The sequence below is a fragment of the Rhinatrema bivittatum genome, chromosome 7 (assembly GCF_901001135.1).
Source record: "Rhinatrema bivittatum chromosome 7, aRhiBiv1.1, whole genome shotgun sequence".
Classification (NCBI taxonomy): Eukaryota; Metazoa; Chordata; class Amphibia; order Gymnophiona; family Rhinatrematidae; genus Rhinatrema; species Rhinatrema bivittatum.
This window is the reverse complement of record NC_042621.1, coordinates 298,477,080-298,496,269: the sequence shown is the minus strand read 5'-3', so window position 1 is coordinate 298,496,269 and position 19,190 is coordinate 298,477,080. Positions and strand designations below refer to the sequence as shown.

The 19,190-nt window shown below is 45.9% G+C and overlaps 1 protein-coding gene across 3 annotated transcripts in view; it reads right to left on the bottom strand.

Moving 5' to 3' along the window:
• The window catches only part of ATRNL1 (attractin like 1), a 2,205,421-nt gene that overhangs the window by 1,307,853 nt on the left and 878,378 nt on the right, over window positions 1-19,190 (bottom strand). The window contains exon 20 of one of the 3 annotated variants that reach the window (XM_029610474.1): window positions 4,906-5,135. The exons of the other annotated variants lie outside the window; for them this stretch is intronic. Coding sequence (XP_029466334.1) covers window positions 5,128-5,135 — 8 coding nt within the window. The 3' untranslated portion in view covers window positions 4,906-5,127. Of the gene's footprint in view, window positions 1-4,905; window positions 5,136-19,190 lie in introns of those variants that run through there. 3 annotated transcript variants of the gene reach the window in all.

Sequence of the window (19,190 nt, the reverse complement as noted above, 5' to 3'; positions counted from 1 at the left end):
CAAGAGGGGCATCGGTGGCCGCTGGGGAACAGAGAGTCCCTTAGGTACTGGTTGCATTGGAAGGGCTCCAAGCAGGATATCCAGACGCTTGAGCAGGGGCGCCAAGACAGATGGCATGGGCTCTGGCTCCTGTATGGGGGCCAGTGGCAGTTCAATGATCTGTAAGGCTTGGAGTACCGCACACTGCACCCTGTATTCCGCATACCGCACACTGTATTCCGCATTAATGGTAATTAATTAATGGTTAATTAATGGTTAATTAATGGTTAATCCCAGTTAATTGTATCCAAGTTCGATCATTCCTGTTTATTGTAAGACAATTTCTTGTCATGGTTATGGTTTAGAATGTAAACCGACTTGATTGGTAACTCTGTTCACTAGAATATCGGCATATAAAAGTGCTAAATAAATAAATAAATAAATACCGTGGTATGCGGTACTGCATACCGCATACTGTATTCCGCATACCACATACCGCACACTGTATTCCGCATACCGCACATTGCACCCTGTATTCCGCATACCGCACACTGCACCCTGTATTCCACATATTAAGAAAGGTGGAAAGAAGGCAAAACGATTACCGGCATGGTTAATAGGGGAGGTGAAAGAAGCTTCATTCAAAAATTGGAAGAAGGATCCAACAGAAGAAAATAGGATAAAGCATAAACTTTGGCAAGTTAAATGTAAAACATTGATAAGACAGGCTAAGAGAGAATTTGAAAAGAAGTTGGCTGTAAAGGCAAAAAACTCACAGTAAAAACTTTTTTAAATATATCCGAAGCAGAAAGCCTGTGAGGGAGTCAGTTGGACCGTTAGATGATCGAGGGGTTAAAGGGGCACTTAGAGAAGATAAGGCCATTGCGGAAAGATTAAATGATTTCTTTTCTTCAGTGTTTACTGAAGAGGATGTTGGGGAGGTACCCGTAATGGAGAGGGTTTTCATGGGTAATGATTCAGATGGACTGAATCAAATCACGGTTAACCTAGAAGATGTGGTAGGCCTGATTGACAAACTGAAGAGTAGTAAATCACCTGGACCGGATGGTATACACCCCAGAGTTCTGAAGGAACTAAAAAATGAAATTTCAGACCTATTACTAAAATTTTGCAACCTATCATTAAAATCATCCATTGTACCTGAAGACTGGAGGATAGCTAATGGAACCCCAATATTTAAAAAGGGCTCCAGGGGCGATCCGGGAAACTACAGACCGGTTAGCCTGACTTCAGTGCCAGGAACAATAGTGGAAAGTGTTCTAAACATCAAAATCACAGAACATATAGAAAGACATGGTTTAATGGAACAAAGTCAGCATGGCTTTACCCAGGGCAAGTCTTGCCTCACAAATCTGCTTCACTTTTTTGAAGGAGTTAATAAACATGTGGATAAAGGTGAACCGGTAGATATAGTATACTTGGATTTTCAGAAGGCGTTTGACAAAGTTCCTCATGAGAGGCTTCTAGGAAAAGTAAAAAGTCATGGGATAGGTGGCGATGTCCTTTCGTGGATTGCAAACTGGCTAAAAGACAGGAAACAGAGAGTAGGATTAAATGGACAATTTTCTCAGTGGAAGGGAGTGGACAGTGGAGTGCCTCAGGAATCTGTATTGGGACCCTTACTTTTCAATATATTTATAAATGATCTGGAAAGAAATACGAAGAGTGAGATAATCAAATTTGCAGATGACACAAAATTGTTCAGAGTAGTTAAATCACAAGCAGATTGTGATAAATTGCAGAAAGACCTTGTGAGACTGGAAAATTGGGCATCCAAATGGCAGATGAAATTTAATGTGGATAAATGCAAGGTGATGCATATAGGGAAAAATAACCCATGCTATAATTACACAATGTTGGGTTCCATATTAGGTGCTACAAGAAAGAGATCTAGGTGTCATAGTGGATAACACATTGAAATCGTCGGTTCAGTGTGCTGCGGCAGTCAAAAAAGCAAACAGAATGTTGGGAATTATTAGAAAGGGAATGGTGAATAAAACGGAAAATGTCATAATGCCTCTGTATCGCTCCATGGTGAGACCGCACCTTGAATACTGTGTACAATTCTGATCGCCGCATCTCAAAAAAGATATAACTGCGATGGAGAAGGTACAGAGAAGGGCTACCAAAATGATAAGGGGAATGGAACAACTCCCCTATGAGGAAATACTAAAGAGGTTAGGACTTTTCAGCTTGGAGAAGAGACGACTGAGGGGGGATATGATAGAGGTGTTTAAAATCATGAGAGGTCCAGAACGGGTAGATGTGAATCGGTTATTTACTCTTTTGGATAGTAGAAAGACTAGGGGGCACTCCATGAAGTTAGCATGGGGCACATTTAAAACTAATCGGAGAAAGTTCTTTTTTACTCAATGCACAATTAAACTCTGGAATTTGTTGCCAGAGGATGTGGTTAGTGCAGTATAGCTGAGTTTAAAAAAGGATTGGATAAGTTCTTGGAGGAGAAGTCCATTACCTGCTATTAAGTTCACTTAGAGAATAGCCACTGCCATTAGCAATGGTAACATGGACTAGACTTAGTTTTTGGGTACTTGCCAGGTTCTTATGGCCTGGATTGGCCACTGTTGGAAACAGGATGCTGGGCTTGATGGACCCTTGGTCTGACCAAGTATGGCATTTTCTTATGTTCTTATGTTCCTCCTGGAAATCGTGCGAGGACAGGTCTGATGGAGGGGACAAGGTTTCACCAGTGCTTCCTCAGAGCACCGAGGAGGCATGGTGCCCAGCTCCGGTATCGGTGGGGGAAAGCCTGGGACCCTCAGGCCTGTTAGAGGATGGAGCCTCCTCACCACAGGGTCACTTCAGTGGCCACATGCATCCGTTGGTGCCAAAATGGGACCGGTGCCATGCATCGATGGCGACCGGTGTCCGTGTTTCCAGGATCTCCCACAATGCTTGGCCCGCTCTTTCTTCGGTGCCAAGGATGCTGAGGATCCAGACCTTGAAAGTGGAGAGACCATGGAAGAGCGGTCACCTTCTCCATGGTCCCTGGGCAATGCTGCCGGGGGTACAGAGGGGGAAAGTGTATCGAGTGGTTCCCCTCGACCCCGGGGCGTCGATGATTTCAATGCAGGTGTGAGTGGAGCAGACGTTTTGGGGCCAAACGTTTTCTCCATTTTATCAAGGCGCGCATGTCGGCCCTTGGTCGCACAGCTGACACCCTCGGAAGTTGTGTGTTGCCCCCAGGCAGAGAATACAAACATTATGCAGTTCCGTGACGGACATGGTCCGCGGGCTCTGGGGGCACCGACGAAAACTGGATGCCATAAAAAAGAACAACCAGTGAGTGCAGAGAAGGTAGAAAAGTTAACCTATGACACCGTCCGGAGAAAGGGGACCCACAGGAAAAACAAGAAAAAATGCACTTGTGAAGCTGAGCTCCAAAACTGTGAGGCAAGTGCACTGCGGAAAAAAAGAGACTGAAGGAGATCTCGGGTGGAAGCATGGATAGCGGCATGCTCACTGTGCCAGTCAAAGCTTCTAGAAACTTTGACAAAAGTTTTCCATGCCGGGCTCCATCTGATGATGTCACCCATCTGTGAGGACTACCATCCTGCTTGTCCTAGGAGAAAAACACATAGCAGAGCCCAATCTCTCTAGAGCTTAGGAGTGCTACACGGCTCAAGCATTTTGCAGAACAGAGTCCAATATAATCACTTTCACTGCAGAAAGCAACTGTAATACTTAGGCTGGTACATTTGATCATCGCTAATCCCTGTAATAGTGCAACATGGGAATCATGTTCACTAGTGCCAGTCACTGTCATGGCGTACCACAGGAAAATTTTCACCACTGCCAATCACTATATTGGTGCACCACAAGGATTGCTTTTACCATCAGTCACTGTAATGGTTTATCATGGGGATCATTTTCACCAGTACTTTCCTTATTATAGAGAAGGAGCTAGTCCCAATTTCCACAAAAAAAATTCCTAGCTCCTTCCCTGACCTATTTCTGTAAAAATGTACGGCATCATCTCTTAATAATTGAAGATGTGTTTGCTGAAATGTTGCAGAACTTTCTGTTAAATTTAATACAGATACACTATAGCGTTTGCTGGTTTAGTATCATAAACAACTTAATGTAATAACTTGCTGAATCGGTGCTAGGCCTTGGAAATAAATAGAAAGCTAAATGCACAAACTTTCAATTAATACAAATTCAAACAAATGAAATAAGATGTTATTTATTTATTTATATTCCGCTTTTTGCACTTTTTTCAGCACTGGATTCAGGTATTTCCCTATCCCCAGAGGGCTTACAATCTAAGTTTGTACCTGAGGCAATGGAGGGTAAAGTGACTTGCCCAAGGTTACAAGGAGCAAGTGTGGGACTCAAACCCTGGTCTCCTGGTTCGTAAATTTAGATGCATACAAGTGGATTTCTGCAATTTATCAAATTTTTGTTTCAGCATTAACCTTCATAATGATGCACTCAGATTAATATGAGTGAGTTATGGTAATCTACAATGGGACTGTGAGTGGGACCCACTGAAGCTGAGGCATTTCTGCCTGCAGAGAATAATCTGTTCAGCTCCGAGATGAATGATGTGCATGAAACCTGAGGCAAGGGGAATATGCAAATTTATGACAACATACAAAAATCACTGCTATGGAGACACAGCGAGATTCCAGTAAGGTAAAGGAGGCTACTGGTAAGGAGAATGAGTGGGATGCCACTGAACCACTGTAAATCAAGCCACTGATAAGGGATAGGGAAAGAGGGCCAGAGAAGGAGTGTCACTGTACCTCAACAATATCAAGGAAAATGAATCTATAGAGGTCTATAATGCTGGTGAGGCATAAAGCATAGGAGACTCACAGCTGAGTGGGACAAAACATTTATTTCTCTGACAGAATTCCGAAAGTTGACAGAATTTTTCATTTTCTTTTGCGCTAGGCTCCCTTTGTGGGACACCTCTGCTTCCTGGACTCCAACAGCTGCCAAATCCTCAGCAAGCTTACTCTACCCGTGCCTCACCTTGACGCATTGGCTGCCAGATGGTTTGCTTGGCTCAAACTGAACAGTACCACACATGTGCTGTGTTTCTTTAACTGCAATCCTGATCAGTGTTCATAAGGTTTGTTTAAACAGATTCTCTTTTCATCATATTTCTTAAAAAAAATGATAACAAAGGAAAGAAAGAAAGAAATATTGTATTTTGAAATATATAAAAATGCTTAGGTTTGCTATAAGTGCTGCCATCGGAGAGGAATAATCCTACAATTTTATGGCTGGCACTATAACGGAATTTGCCAGGTCATGACCACCTGTATTCACCGCTGTTAGTAATCTATACCTTGGTAATCTGACCACTCCACTGAATACATTACCACTTTTGGATTAAAGAGCCTTAATTGTGCATAAGAGGGACAACATCGAAGTCAGAGGGCAATATTCTTGTAATGTGACTTGTCTACTAAGGACACCAGGACAATATAAGGAGGACATTTGCTTGTCACTGATGGTAGATAAGATGATAAATGGAATGCATCAACATTCCAGTTTATAAGACCTGCTTTTTCGGTGTCCCTGGCCACAGAGGGCACCATCGGCTCTAAAGCTGGCCCTGCATTGAGTCAGTCAGCATGAAACATATGTGGTTAAACACAGGGTCTGAATCAGACCCTTACAGAAGTAAATATGTCAGTACGACAGTTCAGTTCAAGGGCATACTCATATAAAGACCGTAAGTGTTATGTTATGAGTAAAGTCAATAGTGGACCCTTGGGCCGGCTGAGGTGGACAGCGTCCACAGGAGTTAATAAGCCGGGAGGCGGCACTCAGCTGGAGCGGACTGTGGCGTCTTCACCCTGGAAACCCGAGACCCCCCCAGGAGGAGCCCGTAGGGGTCCGAGTCGCTGGGACTTAGGAGAATCGTGAAAGAGTCCAAGGTTCGAGGCTGGCAGAAGACAAAGGAGAATCGTGAAGAAGACCAAGGTTCGTGGCTGGCTGAAGACAAAGGAGAATCGTGAAGAAGACCAAGGTTCGTGGCTGGCTGAAGACAAAGGAGAATCGTGAAGAAGACCAAGGTTCGTGGCTGGCTGAAGACAAAGGAGAATCGTGAAGAAGACCAAGGTTCGTGGCTGGCTGAAGACAAAGGAGAATCAGGAACCGGAGCTGGAGTCAGGATATGTAGACAGCAAGTGGAGCCCAGAGCTGGAGCCAAGGCACAGCAGGACCAAACAGAACCTGACCTGGAAGCAAGGCACGGCTGGGACAAGCTGGAACCGGAGCTGGAAGCAAGGCACGGCTGGAACAAGCTGGAACCGGAGCTGGAAGCAAGGCACGGCTGGAACAAGCAGGAACCAGAGCTGGAAGCAAGGCACGGCTGGAACAAGCAGGAACCAGAGCTGGAAGCAAGGCACGGCTGGAACAAGCAGGAACCAGAGCTGGAAGCAAGGCACGGCTGGAACAAGCAGGAACCAGAGCTGGAAGCAAGGCACGGCTGGAACAAGCAGGAACCAAGGCTGAAAGCAACGCTGGGAAGCAACTAAGCACTCAGGAGAGCGACCTCGTTGCAAAGGCAAAGCAAGGAAGTCAGACGATGGTTAAAATAGCCAGCCAGCGTCTGACGTCAGGAACAGGGCGGTTCAGCACTTCCGGGTGCTGGACCTTTAAGAGCCCCCTGCTCACGCGCGCACGTTGCCTGGCAGTGGGAGGAGTCAGAATCGTCCTTCGGCAGCGTCTCCACGTGGAGAGAGACGCTGCCATGCGGCCCTGCAGGCCCCAGGAGCAACGGATTGCAGCGAGACCGGGGAGGCAGGAGAAAGGTAAGGACCCGGTCGCTAGCCTAGCGACCGGGACTGCAACAGTACCCCCCCCTTTACGCCCCCTCTTCAGAGGGCTTGGCCTGTCAGGATGGTCCAGATGATATTGCTGCAGAAGAGTCTTGTCCAAGATGTTGCGGGCAGGCTCCCACGTATTGTCTTCGTCTCCACAACCTTCCCAGGCTAGCAAATATTCCCAACGTCTGTTGGCGAAGCGAGCATCCAGGACCTCTCGTACCTGAAACGTAGGATCCTCATCCGTAGTGATGGAAGCGTCCTCAAGAGGCCTGGGGTGGAATCTGGAAAGAATCACTGGTTTTAAGAGGGAGACGTGAAAGACATCATGAATGCGTAAAGTGGTTGGGAGTCGTAGACGGTAAGAGACCAGCCCTACCCTCTCTGCAACGCGGAAAGGGCCACAGAACTTGGGTGAGAGCTTCTTGGAAGGTTGCCTCAGATGAATGTTCTTTGTACTAAGCCACACTCGATCGCCTGGGAAAAAAGCGAATGCCGGTTTTCGGTGTCGATCATAGTAGCGTTTAGAAGTGCGTGCGACTTTCTGAAGTCGGTGTTGAGTAGAGGACCAAAGTTTACTCAATTGGTCCGCGGTCAATTGAGCAGCTGGTGAGGAGGTTGGTACTGGTAGAGGTAACGGTGGTTTGAGCTGTTTACCGTACACAATTTGAAAAGGGGATTTCCCCGTCGCCGTATGTATTTGATTATTATAGGCGAATTCTGCCCAAGGCAAAAGCTCCACCCAATTATCTTGTTTGTGGTTAATGAACGCTCGTAGGAACAACTTTAATGAACGATTCATGCGTTCGGTTTGCCCATTACTTTGCGGGTGGAAAGCGGAGGAGAAACTCAGCTGGATCTTAAATTTTTTGCATAAGGCTTTCCAATACCTGGCTGTGAATTGAGGGCCTCTGTCAGATACAATGTCCTGAGGCAGACCATGAATACGGAATACATGGTGTGTGAACAGAGAAGCCAGTTCAGTGGCGGAAGGTAATTTGGGCAAAGGCACAAAGTGAGCCATTTTAGAGAAGCGGTCCACCGTGACCCATACCACAGTCTTGCCTTGCGAAGGCGGGAGTTCCACCATAAAATCAGTAGCAATATGTGTCCAGGGTTCCGTGGGTATAGGTAACGGTTGTAGAAACCCTCTCGGAGGGCCATTAAGCGGTTTCTGCAGGGCGCAAGTGGGGCAAGAATTCACGTAAAGGGAAACATCACGTCGAAGACCAGGCCACCAATAGAAACGATTTATAAGATCCAATGTTCTTAGTCTACCAGCATGTCCCCCGGTCAAGGAGTCATGGCCCCAAGACAAGACTTTCCTCCGAAGCCTCTTAGGAACGGTATAGTCTTATTTGAGGAAGCAATGGAAGTGGTAGTTATTTGAACACAGGCAGGATCCAGGATGGTTCGTGGAGAGTCGTCCTCTTCTTCCGGCTGATAGGTACGAGATAGAGCATCGGCTCGAACGTTCTTCTCAGCTGGTCGAAACTTGAGGATGAAATTGAAACGACTGAAGAAGAGTGACCATCTTGCTTGCCGCGAGTTTAGTCGTTGAGCTTGGGCCAAGTACAATAAATTTTTGTGATCAGTGTACACTGTCACCGGATGATTAGCCCCCTCCAGCCATTGCCTCCACTCCTCGAAGGCCAACTTGATGGCTAAGAGTTCTTTGTCTCCGATGCCATAGTTACATTCAGCAGGCGAAAACTTTTTAGAGAAGTAAGAACATGGCATCAATTTGCCCGAAGTATCGTGTTGACTGAGCACCGCTCCAACAGCCAGATTCGAGGCATCGACCTCCAGGATGAAGGGTCGTTGTGGATCTGGGTGTCGTAGGCAGGAAGCGTCTAGGAATGCTTGTTTTAAGTCTTCAAAGGCAGCCGAGGCGGTAGTGGACCAATCGTGAGCGTTAACCCCTTTGCGAGTAAGCGCCGTGAGAGGAGCTACCTTCTGGGAGTAATGTGGTATAAAAATGCCTGTAAAAATTGGCGAATCCAAGGAATCGCTGTAGCGCCTTCAGGCCAGACGGGCGAGGCCATTTGACAATGGCCGCCACCTTCTCTGGGTCCATCTGGAAACCGGACGAGGAGGGAAACAATATATCCCAAGAACGGAAGCGACTCGCGCTCAAACTGACATTTTTCAAATTTAGCGTATAGATGATTGTTCTCTTAGAGCCTGTAAGACCTGTTTGACGTGTTGGCGATGGGAGGAGAGATCTTGGGAATAGATCAGAACGTCATCAAGGTACACTATGACGAAAGAATGAAGCATCTCTCGGAGTACCTCATTCATCAGATTCTGGAAGACAGCAGGGGCATTACATAAGCCGAAAGGCATTACTAAGTATTCGTAATGTCCATCTCGCGTGTTGAACGCTGTCTTCCACTCGTCACCGGGACGAATACGAACCAAATTGTATGCTCCACGTAAATCCAATTTTGTAAAGATCTTGGCCCCCTGAAGTCTATCGAGCAGTTCTGGGATCAGAGGCAAGGGATAGCGATCTTTCTTAGTGATGGAGTTCAGACCTCGATAGTCTATGCACGGCCGGAGGGAGCCATCTTTTTTGGACACAAAAAAGAATCCTGCCCCTGCAGGAGAGTGCGAAGGGCGAATGAACCCTTTGGCAAGATTCTCCGTAATGTAGTCTGACATTGCATGGGTTTCTGGCAGAGAAAGAGGGTATACCCTACCCCGCGGGGGAGTGGAACCAGGTAGTAAATCAATGGCACAGTCGAAGGGCCGATGGCATGGAAGCAGTTCAGCTTTTTGTTTGGAGAACACGTCAGCGTAATCCTGGTACGGCAAAGGAAGGTCCAGGGCAGAGTGAGAGAGTAATATCTCCGGTCTAGGAACGGGATCCAGGCAATTCTGGAAACAGGAAGGACTCCATTGCGCAATTTGGAGAGAGTCCCAATGGATCACCGGAGCATGTTGTTGCAACCAAGGGAGTCCCAGGACCACAGGGTGCACCGATTTATCCAGTAGCAAAAAGGAGATTGTCTCAGTGTGAAGCACTCCCGTCCGTAAAGTGAGAGGCATCGTGGTTTCAGAAATGGATCCAGGTAGAGGGGTTCCCCGGATAGAGGTAACCCGTAACGGAGGTATCCGGCGCTTAGTAGGTAGTCCTAATTGGTGTACCAGTTCTCTCCAGATAAAGTTCCCTCCGGCTCCGGAATCAATGAAAGCTAGAGTCTGCAAGGAGCCACCTGGATATTCCAGCGTTATAGGAACTGTACATTGAGGAGTAGCATTAACATAGCCTAGGGGAACCTCCTCATCTCTCCCTAGACTCGAGCATTTCCCGGTCTCGCAGGACATTGACCCAGGAAATGACCCTTAGTGCCGCAGTATAAGCACAGGCCCAGAGTGCGGCGTCGTGTCTTCTCCTCCTCGGTTAGCGGTGCCCGTCCAAGCTGCATAAGTTCCTCTGAGGAGCTGTGGGAGGCTGATGGTGTCTTGTGAGGTACAGTCAGAGACCTGGAGAAGGAGGGTGCCAATGAGACAGGCCGACGAGGAACTCGACCCTCCTTAGCTCGTTGCTGCAATCGCCGGTCAATCCTCCCGGCCAAGTCTATCACCCCGTTCAGAGTGAGGGGCAGGTCGCGAGCCATCAGCTCGTCTTTGATACGACCTGCAAGACCTTCCAGGAAAATACCCCGCAAACAGTCATCCTGCCAGCCGAGTTCCATCGCCAGAGTACGAAATTCAATAGCGTACTCCGCCAGAGAGCGGGATCCTTGTCGTAGCTGTAGAATTTCAGTGGTAGCAGTGGTAGCACGAGCTGGCTCATCAAAAGTCTGTTTGAAGTGAGTCACGAAATCCTGCAAGTTGTGCAGCATGGCGTCCTGTTTCTCCCACATGGGAGAGGCCCATAGCATAGCCCTCCCATCGAGCAGAGACAAAATATATGCTACCTTGACGGCATCAGACGGGAACTGCCCTGGTAGCAACGTGAAGCGGATGAAGCACTGATTCAAAAACGCCCTGCACGATCTGGCATCCCCGGAGTATCGAGTAGGCGCTGGAAGCTGAGTCTGTGCGGGAGCTTGAACCGCCAGTGGAGGCGGGGGTGGTGCCAGCGGTGGAGGATTGGCGTCCAAGCGACTGGCTAGGCGATCCACCATAGCAGCCAAGACTTCCAGACATTGCTGTTGCTGCTGGATTCTTTGGGCCATGCCAGGGATGGCCTGCATAGGAGCGGAGTCCGCCGAGTCCATGGCCTTTGCAAACTGTTATGTTATGAGTAAAGTCAATAGTGGACCCTTGGGCCGGCTGAGGTGGACAGCGTCCACAGGAGTTAATAAGCCGGGAGGCGGCACTCAGCTGGAGCGGACTGGTGGCGTCTTCACCCTGGAAACCCGAGACCCCCCCAGGAGGAGCCCGTAGGGGTCCGAGTCGCTGGGACTTAGGAGAATCGTGAAAGAGTCCAAGGTTCGAGGCTGGCAGAAGACAAAGGAGAATCGTGAAGAAGACCAAGGTTCGTGGCTGGCTGAAGACAAAGGAGAATCGTGAAGAAGACCAAGGTTCGTGGCGGCTGAAGACAAAGGAGAATCGTGAAGAAGACCAAGGTTCGTGGCTGGCTGAAGACAAAGGAGAATCGTGAAGAAGACCAAGGTTCGTGGCTGGCTGAAGACAAAGGAGAATCAGGAACCGGAGCTGGAGTCAGGATATGTAGACAGCAAGTGGAGCCCAGAGCTGGAGCCAAGGCACAGCAGGACCAAACAGAACCTGACCTGGAAGCAAGGCACGGCTGGGACAAGCTGGAACCGGAGCTGGAAGCAAGGCACGGCTGGAACAAGCTGGAACCGGAGCTGGAAGCAAGGCACGGCTGGAACAAGCAGGAACCAGAGCTGGAAGCAAGGCACGGCTGGAACAAGCAGGAACCAGAGCTGGAAGCAAGGCACGGCTGGAACAAGCAGGAACCAGAGCTGGAAGCAAGGCACGGCTGGAACAAGCAGGAACCAAGGCTGAAAGCAACGCTGGGAAGCAACTAAGCACTCAGGAGAGCGACCTCGTTGCAAAGGCAAAGCAAGGAAGTCAGACGATGGTTAAAATAGCCAGCCAGCGTCTGACGTCAGGAACAGGGCGGTTCAGCACTTCCGGGTGCTGGACCTTTAAGAGCCCCCTGCTCACGCGCGCACGTTGCCTGGCAGTGGGAGGAGTCAGAATCGTCCTTCGGCAGCGTCTCCACGTGGAGAGAGACGCTGCCATGCGGCCCTGCAGGCCCCAGGAGCAACGGATTGCAGCGAGACCGGGGGAGGCAGGAGAAAGGTAAGGACCCGGTCGCTAGCCTAGCGACCGGGACTGCAACAGTAAGTACTGTCCACTTCATTTGTTGTATTGCAGATGGCAGTTATACTCCACGATGAATTGAAGGAGCCTAAATAAATTTCCCTTGGAGCAGCTAGAAGGTAAATCAGTCTTATTCTATCTGATTGTTTCTCAACTGACAATCAAATTCTACCCCTCACATCTACAATAATTGTTGCATTAGCCCAAGTTTGAAACACGTAAGGGTCAACGCCATCATCAAGGCTTCAGATTGTGCTACTGTCAATCATTTGCCTCTTATTAGATTTTGAAGAAGTGCTTCAGGAACGTGAGTGACAGTACAGTAACAAGAACTGAAGCCTTGGATGAGGGTGTTCTCCTCCCAGCTTTCAAACCTGTGTTAATTCAAACATGCTGCTATGTGCTCTGATGTGCATCTTTCTATGCTTTGCGTCACACACATTCAATTATTGGCTATATTATAAGCACAAACATCGCTTTTGTACGTGATTTGACCTTAATTTTAAATGCTTCTGCCACCTCCCTCCCCACAAAGTAACATGGATACTTGTTGAAGTTACTTTTTTCCCAAACTGTGAGCCATAGTTTAAAGAAGCAATTGGTGATGACTTACAGCAATTATTTCTTTTGCTAGTTCCATGCTTACCTCAACCAGACCCTAGTCAACATGCACCACCCTGACACTGCACTGAGATCAGTCTGCAATCAGATGACTACTTTTCAGTCCCACATGGACCAACAAACAAGTTCTTTACACTTGATAAAGCTTAGTGTGCAAGCTGAGACCCTTTTGCAAGTGCTAAAAATAACACACAATGTAATAAGGCCTTAATATGTATTACATTAATTCAAATTCACTAGAATCAGCACTTACCCATATATAAATGAGTGTCACTTAACACATGAGACTTTACTGGGCCCTTAGAAAATACTGTGGTAGGATTTGCATATCCACAATTTTCTATGGGCTAGTAAAGCCCAAAAATATAACATCTGCTTCGGACCAGGTGTTAAAACTTTATCACATTCACTGTGGACCAAAACACCCCATGCTAACTGTCCCAAAGTGAAAGGGCAGTTAGCACAGGGGATTTCCTATTTACCGAACCACAAGTGGCCCCTTCCCAAATGACCCCCTCCAAGTCCCATCATTCTCCTTCCCCATCAAAATTGGTATTTCCTCCCCCCTCCCCCCCTCAACATATAGCATCAAACCTTCCTCCAGAGGCTTCTCCGCACTCCCCTCCACAACCAGGCCTTTACTAGTCTAGAGGGATAGGATCTTCATGGGCAGGATGGCCACTGGTGCCTCCTGCCCGCAGTGCAGCCTCTGTTAAACAACTTCACTATGGTAAAGTGCTTTCTAGTGGCATCAATTTGTGGCAGCTGCAGTGCAGGCTGGAGGGCATCATGAAGATCCTGCTCCAGCAGACCAGTAAGGACATGCTTCCTGAAGGGTGGGGGGAGAGAAAATCCACCTGTTAACCAGCCCTTTCACTTTGCACCAATTAGCATGGAAAAGTTAGGAAGGTAGCTAGCACGCACATTTTTTTTTTGGTACCATACATTCTACTATCATGGCCACACTAATGCAGCAAAAGTTTTACCTGCAATTGGTAAAACTTACTGCATACCATAAGTGGTGTTTTACCATGCATGTTACATTTGTACTAATTCATATGGAAACGTTTTATCATATATTCCCCTAAGTATTGCTAATTCAGTGAAATACAAGACATAGCACAGCTCTATAAAAAACTCACAAAAATGCCTCAGAAATATAGTACAGCGGTGCCACGCCTATTATGAGTCAGGAAGCCTTCATCATTGATAGCTTAATATCATGCCTACCAAAAGGCAAAAAACGTGAAAGAAACAGAAGAGTAATTCACTACTAGGGAAGTATGAGGAAGTACTAACATGTTTTGGTTTTTTTTGTAAAAGATCTTATGAATTGATTTTTTTCCCCCATTCTTAGATTAAACATAATTTACTAAAGGTGACAAGAGTGCTTATTTGATTACAAAGCTAATGTATCCCTGAAGAATAAAAACCACTTTCATGCATCATATCGCCAGAGAGGTGCTAAAGACAGCAAAAAGAACATTTCGTCAACACCAGCAAACAAGGGAACTGTTAAGAATTATTTAAAGGTTCATAAAGCACCACAAAAATGTGCAACTGCCAATAAGGGTGAGCATTAATCCTCCTGGCCCTTGAATGTGCGATGAACACATTCAGCTTCAGTTTAGCAGAAGCACTGCTCTGATGTGCAGAGCTGCTTAGTGGGAGGAGGGGGTGAGGGCAATGCAGGATTATTGAAGATTTCTGTTGTAGCTTCCCCTTCTTGCCACAACATAAGAAATGGTAATATAACACAGTAGATGACAGCACAAAAAGACCATCCAGCCCATCCAGTCTTCTTAGCTATTCTTGTCCACACTGCTAAGGATATATCCCAGCTGCCAGCCATGGTTTGAGACCAACTGCAAGATTTCTCCTTATCTAGCACAGTCTATTATGTTCCTCCAAGAACATACAAGATCACCACTGAAATCCCTCCAGCACCCACCCTTCCCATGCCTAGACACAAGTTTCTGCAGTAACTTAAACAGCTGTTGCCTAAACATCCAGCCAGCTACGTTCCCCAAGTAGCCTGCCACACAAATCCAGCTATGGGAATGCCTGCGTTTCCACTGCGGCTGCTGGTTAATTACAGAACTTGAAGCTCCAAAGTGCTCCTATAGCAAATCGGCCCTAATGTCAGTATTTATGACTAGTCCTGGTGTGGAGCAGTTCACCATGAACAAATGTGTTAAAAATAGGGAGGATAACTTTCCAAGCCATTTCCGCAGGTAAAACAATGTTTTAGCCATGGAAATGGGTTTTAACAAAATTGCTCAGTCAAGATGCAGGTAAATGTACATGCATAGGGCCTACATTCACATACTTATCCCAGAGTATGAAGAATGAATTGGCATTTTCAAAAGTCTGTGCAAATCTTTCCCCGAAAAACATTAGCAGGTATAAATGTGTGCAGGTGACAAGGGAATGATTAGGGCCAGAGGGATGCCAGATTTAGGTAAAACAGGAAAAAAAAAAGAGGTGATAATACCCCTGTACAGGTCACTGGTGAGGCTTCACCTGGAGTATTTTTATTTTATGTATTTATTTGTTTTTATATACTGACATTCAAACGAGTATCACATCGGTTTACATGGCAACTTGAGGGATAGACTGACTACAGGTCATCTTAACCTTTTACATTGAAACATTGTTGAACAGGTAACTACTTATCTTAATAGTGTAACATGAATTTTAGCTAGTTGATTTAACAGTACAACATGATTTTAACTAGCTGTATTCACAGTATATCATAAAGTTTTTACAGAATATCTAAACGGTATAGCATGCCAGTTAATGAGTTATCTTAATATAATAGTGTGACTTTTAAGGAATTTTTTTTTTTATTTTTTATTTTTTTTAACAGTACTGCGATCAGGCCATATCTCAGAAAAGATAAAGAGGCCAGAGGCATCCTGAGAAAGACAACCAAAATGGAGTGTGGTCTACATCAGAAGCCATATGAGATAACTGAGGACCTAAATATGAATACACTGGAAGAGAGGACAGACTTATACATATCTGAAAGGCATTCAAAATGCACAAGAATCAAATCTTTCCCAATGGAAAGGAAGCTGTAGAATTAAGCTCTGGAGGGTGGAGAGGGGTTGAATCAGGAAGAATGCAGGTAAATTATTTTTCACAAAGAAGGTGGTAAATGCCCAGAATGTCCTCCTAGAGAAGGTGATGAAGGCAAAAGTGGTTACAGAATTCAAAAGAGGATGGGATAAACACAGAGGATCCCTAGTGGCAAGAGGATGGAAATGAAGCACTGGGGTAACCTGAAGCCCTTGCTGGGCAGACTAGATGGCTCCTTTTGGTCTTTATCTGCCATCACTTACTCTGCTGCTATATTTGGTGGGACAGTCCACATGCACTCTCCCTTTGAAAGCTGGTGTTAAGTCTCTGAGTAAAAAGTGACTGAAGATTTCACAACACGGTGAGAGCAGTGAAAAGATTATCCTGCTAATAAATGAAATGATGCTGTTTTCGGTTCTTATGCCCTTCCACAAAGCCCCAGAAGTCTAACCATGCAATTTTCCAATAATGTAAAGCAGCATTTTATTTTTCCTATACAAGCAGCAGCCCTTTAAGAGTAGCAGATCTTCCCCAAAAAAAACAAAATGGGACTGAAAATAAAGTCTTTGCCCTCACAAATCTTGGGATAAAGTTAATTCCAGGGAACTTGTGCACACATTACTACTAGAGGGGAAAGTGGTAGTCTCCTTCTCCTAGTGATTGTCACATGGCTTTGCCTCTCTCTTGCCCTTTCCTGGGAGCTTTCCTTCTCATAGAAACATAGAAATGACGGGAGAAAAGATCCAAAAGGCCCATCCAGTCTCCCCAGCAAGCTTATGGTAGTATCTGCCACACCGTGCAGTTTAACCCCCATGCTTATCAGTTTCCCAAACTGAAAAAGTCAGGACCCTCATTGGTTTCTCTCTGAATCCAATTACCTGTTACCCCTAACCATTGAAGCAGAGAGCAATGATGGAGTTGCATTAACAGTATGTAGGCTTATTGGTTAAGGGTAGTAACCCCCACACCAGCAAGTTACCCCCATGTGCTCTTTCTTCATTTCCATCCTCTAGTTTTTAGGGATCCACAGTGTTTATCCCATGCCCCTTTGAATTTTTTCACTGTTTTCATTTTCACCACCTCCTCTGGAAGGGCATTCCAGGCATCCACAAAACCCTCTTTGTGAAGAAATATTTCCTGACATTGGTCCTCCCTGAAGTTTCATTTCGTGACCCCTAGATCTACTGATTTATTTCCAATGGAAAAGGACTGACGATTGTGCATCACTAAAATCTTTCAGGTATCTGAAGGTCTGTATCATATCACCCCTGCGCCTCCTCTCCTCCAGGATGTACATATTTAGGTCCTTCAACCTCTCCTCATAAGTCTTCCAATGCTGACCTCTCATCATTTGGGTCGCTCTTCTCTGGACCACTTCCATCCTGTCTTTATCCTCCTTCAGATACGGGCTCCAGAACTGAACCCAGTACTCCAAATTAGGACTCACTAAGGACCTGTTCAAAGGCATCAGCACCTCCTTTTTCTTATTGGTTATTCCCCTCTCTAATCAGTCCAGCATTCTTTTGGCTTCAGCTATTGCCTTGTCACATTGTTTCGCCATCTTCAGATCTCCAAACACTATAACCCCCACATCTCTCTCCTGGTCCATGCACATCAGTCTTACATACCCCATTACATACAACTCCTTTGGATTGCTGCACCCCAGATGCATGACACTTCACTTCCTGGCACTGAATCCAAGCTGCCAAATCTTTAACCACTCTTCCAGCTTTCTTAAATCACTTTTCATTCTCTCTACACCTTCAGGCATGTACACTCTATTGCAGACATTAGTATCTTCTGCAAATAGGCAAATTTCATCTTAAATCCCTTACGCAATGTCACTCACAAAGATATTGAACAGAACCGGTCCCAACACCAATCCCTGTGGCACTCCACCTAACACGGTTCTCTCTTTAGAGTAGGTTCCATTTTCCATTACATTCTGTCTCCTATGAGTCAACCAGTTTGTAATCTACTCTACCACCTTGGCACTCACTCCCAAACTTCTTGTTTTATTCACAAGCCTCCTATGCAGGACCGTATCAAAAGCTTTGCTGAAATCCAAGTAGATCACATCCAGCACGCTTCCTTGTTCCAATCAAAAACATCAATCAGATTTATCCGACAGGACCTTCCCTCTGGTGAATTCATACTGCCTCGGGTCCAGCAACCCACCAGAGTGTAGACAGATCACTATCCTTTCCTTCTGCAGAATATCCATTAATTTTCCTGCCACTGAGAGAAGCTAACCAGCCTATAGTTTCTGGGCTTCTCTCTGCTACCACTTGTGAAGTGGAACCACCACCACTCTTTTCCAGTCCCGTGGCACCATCCTTGTTTCCAAGGATCTACTGAACAGGTCCTTCAGCAGACCCGCCAGCACATCTCTGAACTCTCTCAGTATCCTGAGGTGTATCTCATCTGGTCCCAAGGCCTTGTCTACTTACAGTTTTTGCCTAGCTCCACCCATACATTCTCTTCTGTAAACAGAGTTTCATCTACTCCATCCATATCTATGATCTTGTTAATCAGCAACGCGCCTTCTCCAGGGTCTTCTTTAGTGAATACCGAACTGAAGAATTTATTTAATATTTCTGCCATTTCTTCGTTACTCTCCATCCATTTCTCCTTGTTACCTTTCAATTTCACTATACCATTTCTGACTTCCCTTCTTTCACTAATATATCTAAACAATCTTTTGTCTCCTCGCTTTACCATTTTGGTCATCCTTTCTTCTGCTTGACCTTTTGCTTTCCTTAATTCTTTGTTTCCCTCAGTTTTAACAAATATTCTTCTCCGTATTCCTTTTTTGTGATCCTTTATACTTCTTGAATGCTGTTCTTTTGCCTTTATTTTTTCAGTCACTTCCTTAGAGAACCAGATCGGTTTCTTATTCCTCTTACTCTTGTTTAATTTTCTAACATATAGAAAATAGCTTCTTTTAACTAGGCCCTCTGTTGTTCCACCTCACCCATTTTCTCCATCTTCCAGTTCTTCCTCCACATAGGTCCCCATTTCGACAAAGTCTGTATTTTTGAAATTCAAAACTCAGGTCTTCGTGTGTCTTCTTTGCAAAATCAAACCATACCGTCTGATGATCACTGGCGCTCAGGTCAGCTCCTATCTGAACATTAGAGGCATTATCACTACTAGTAAGCACTAGATCAAAAATCACAACCTCTTCTTATGGGTTCCATTACCATTTGTTTGGGTAGAGCCCCTTGAAGGGCATCCATTATCTCTCTACTTCTCGTAGATTTCACAGAAGGGATACTCCAATCTACATCCAGCATATTAAAATCTCCAACGAGCAACATTTTGCTCTTCTCTCTCACCTACTGGATGTCTTCTATGAGTTCTCTGTCCAATTCTTCT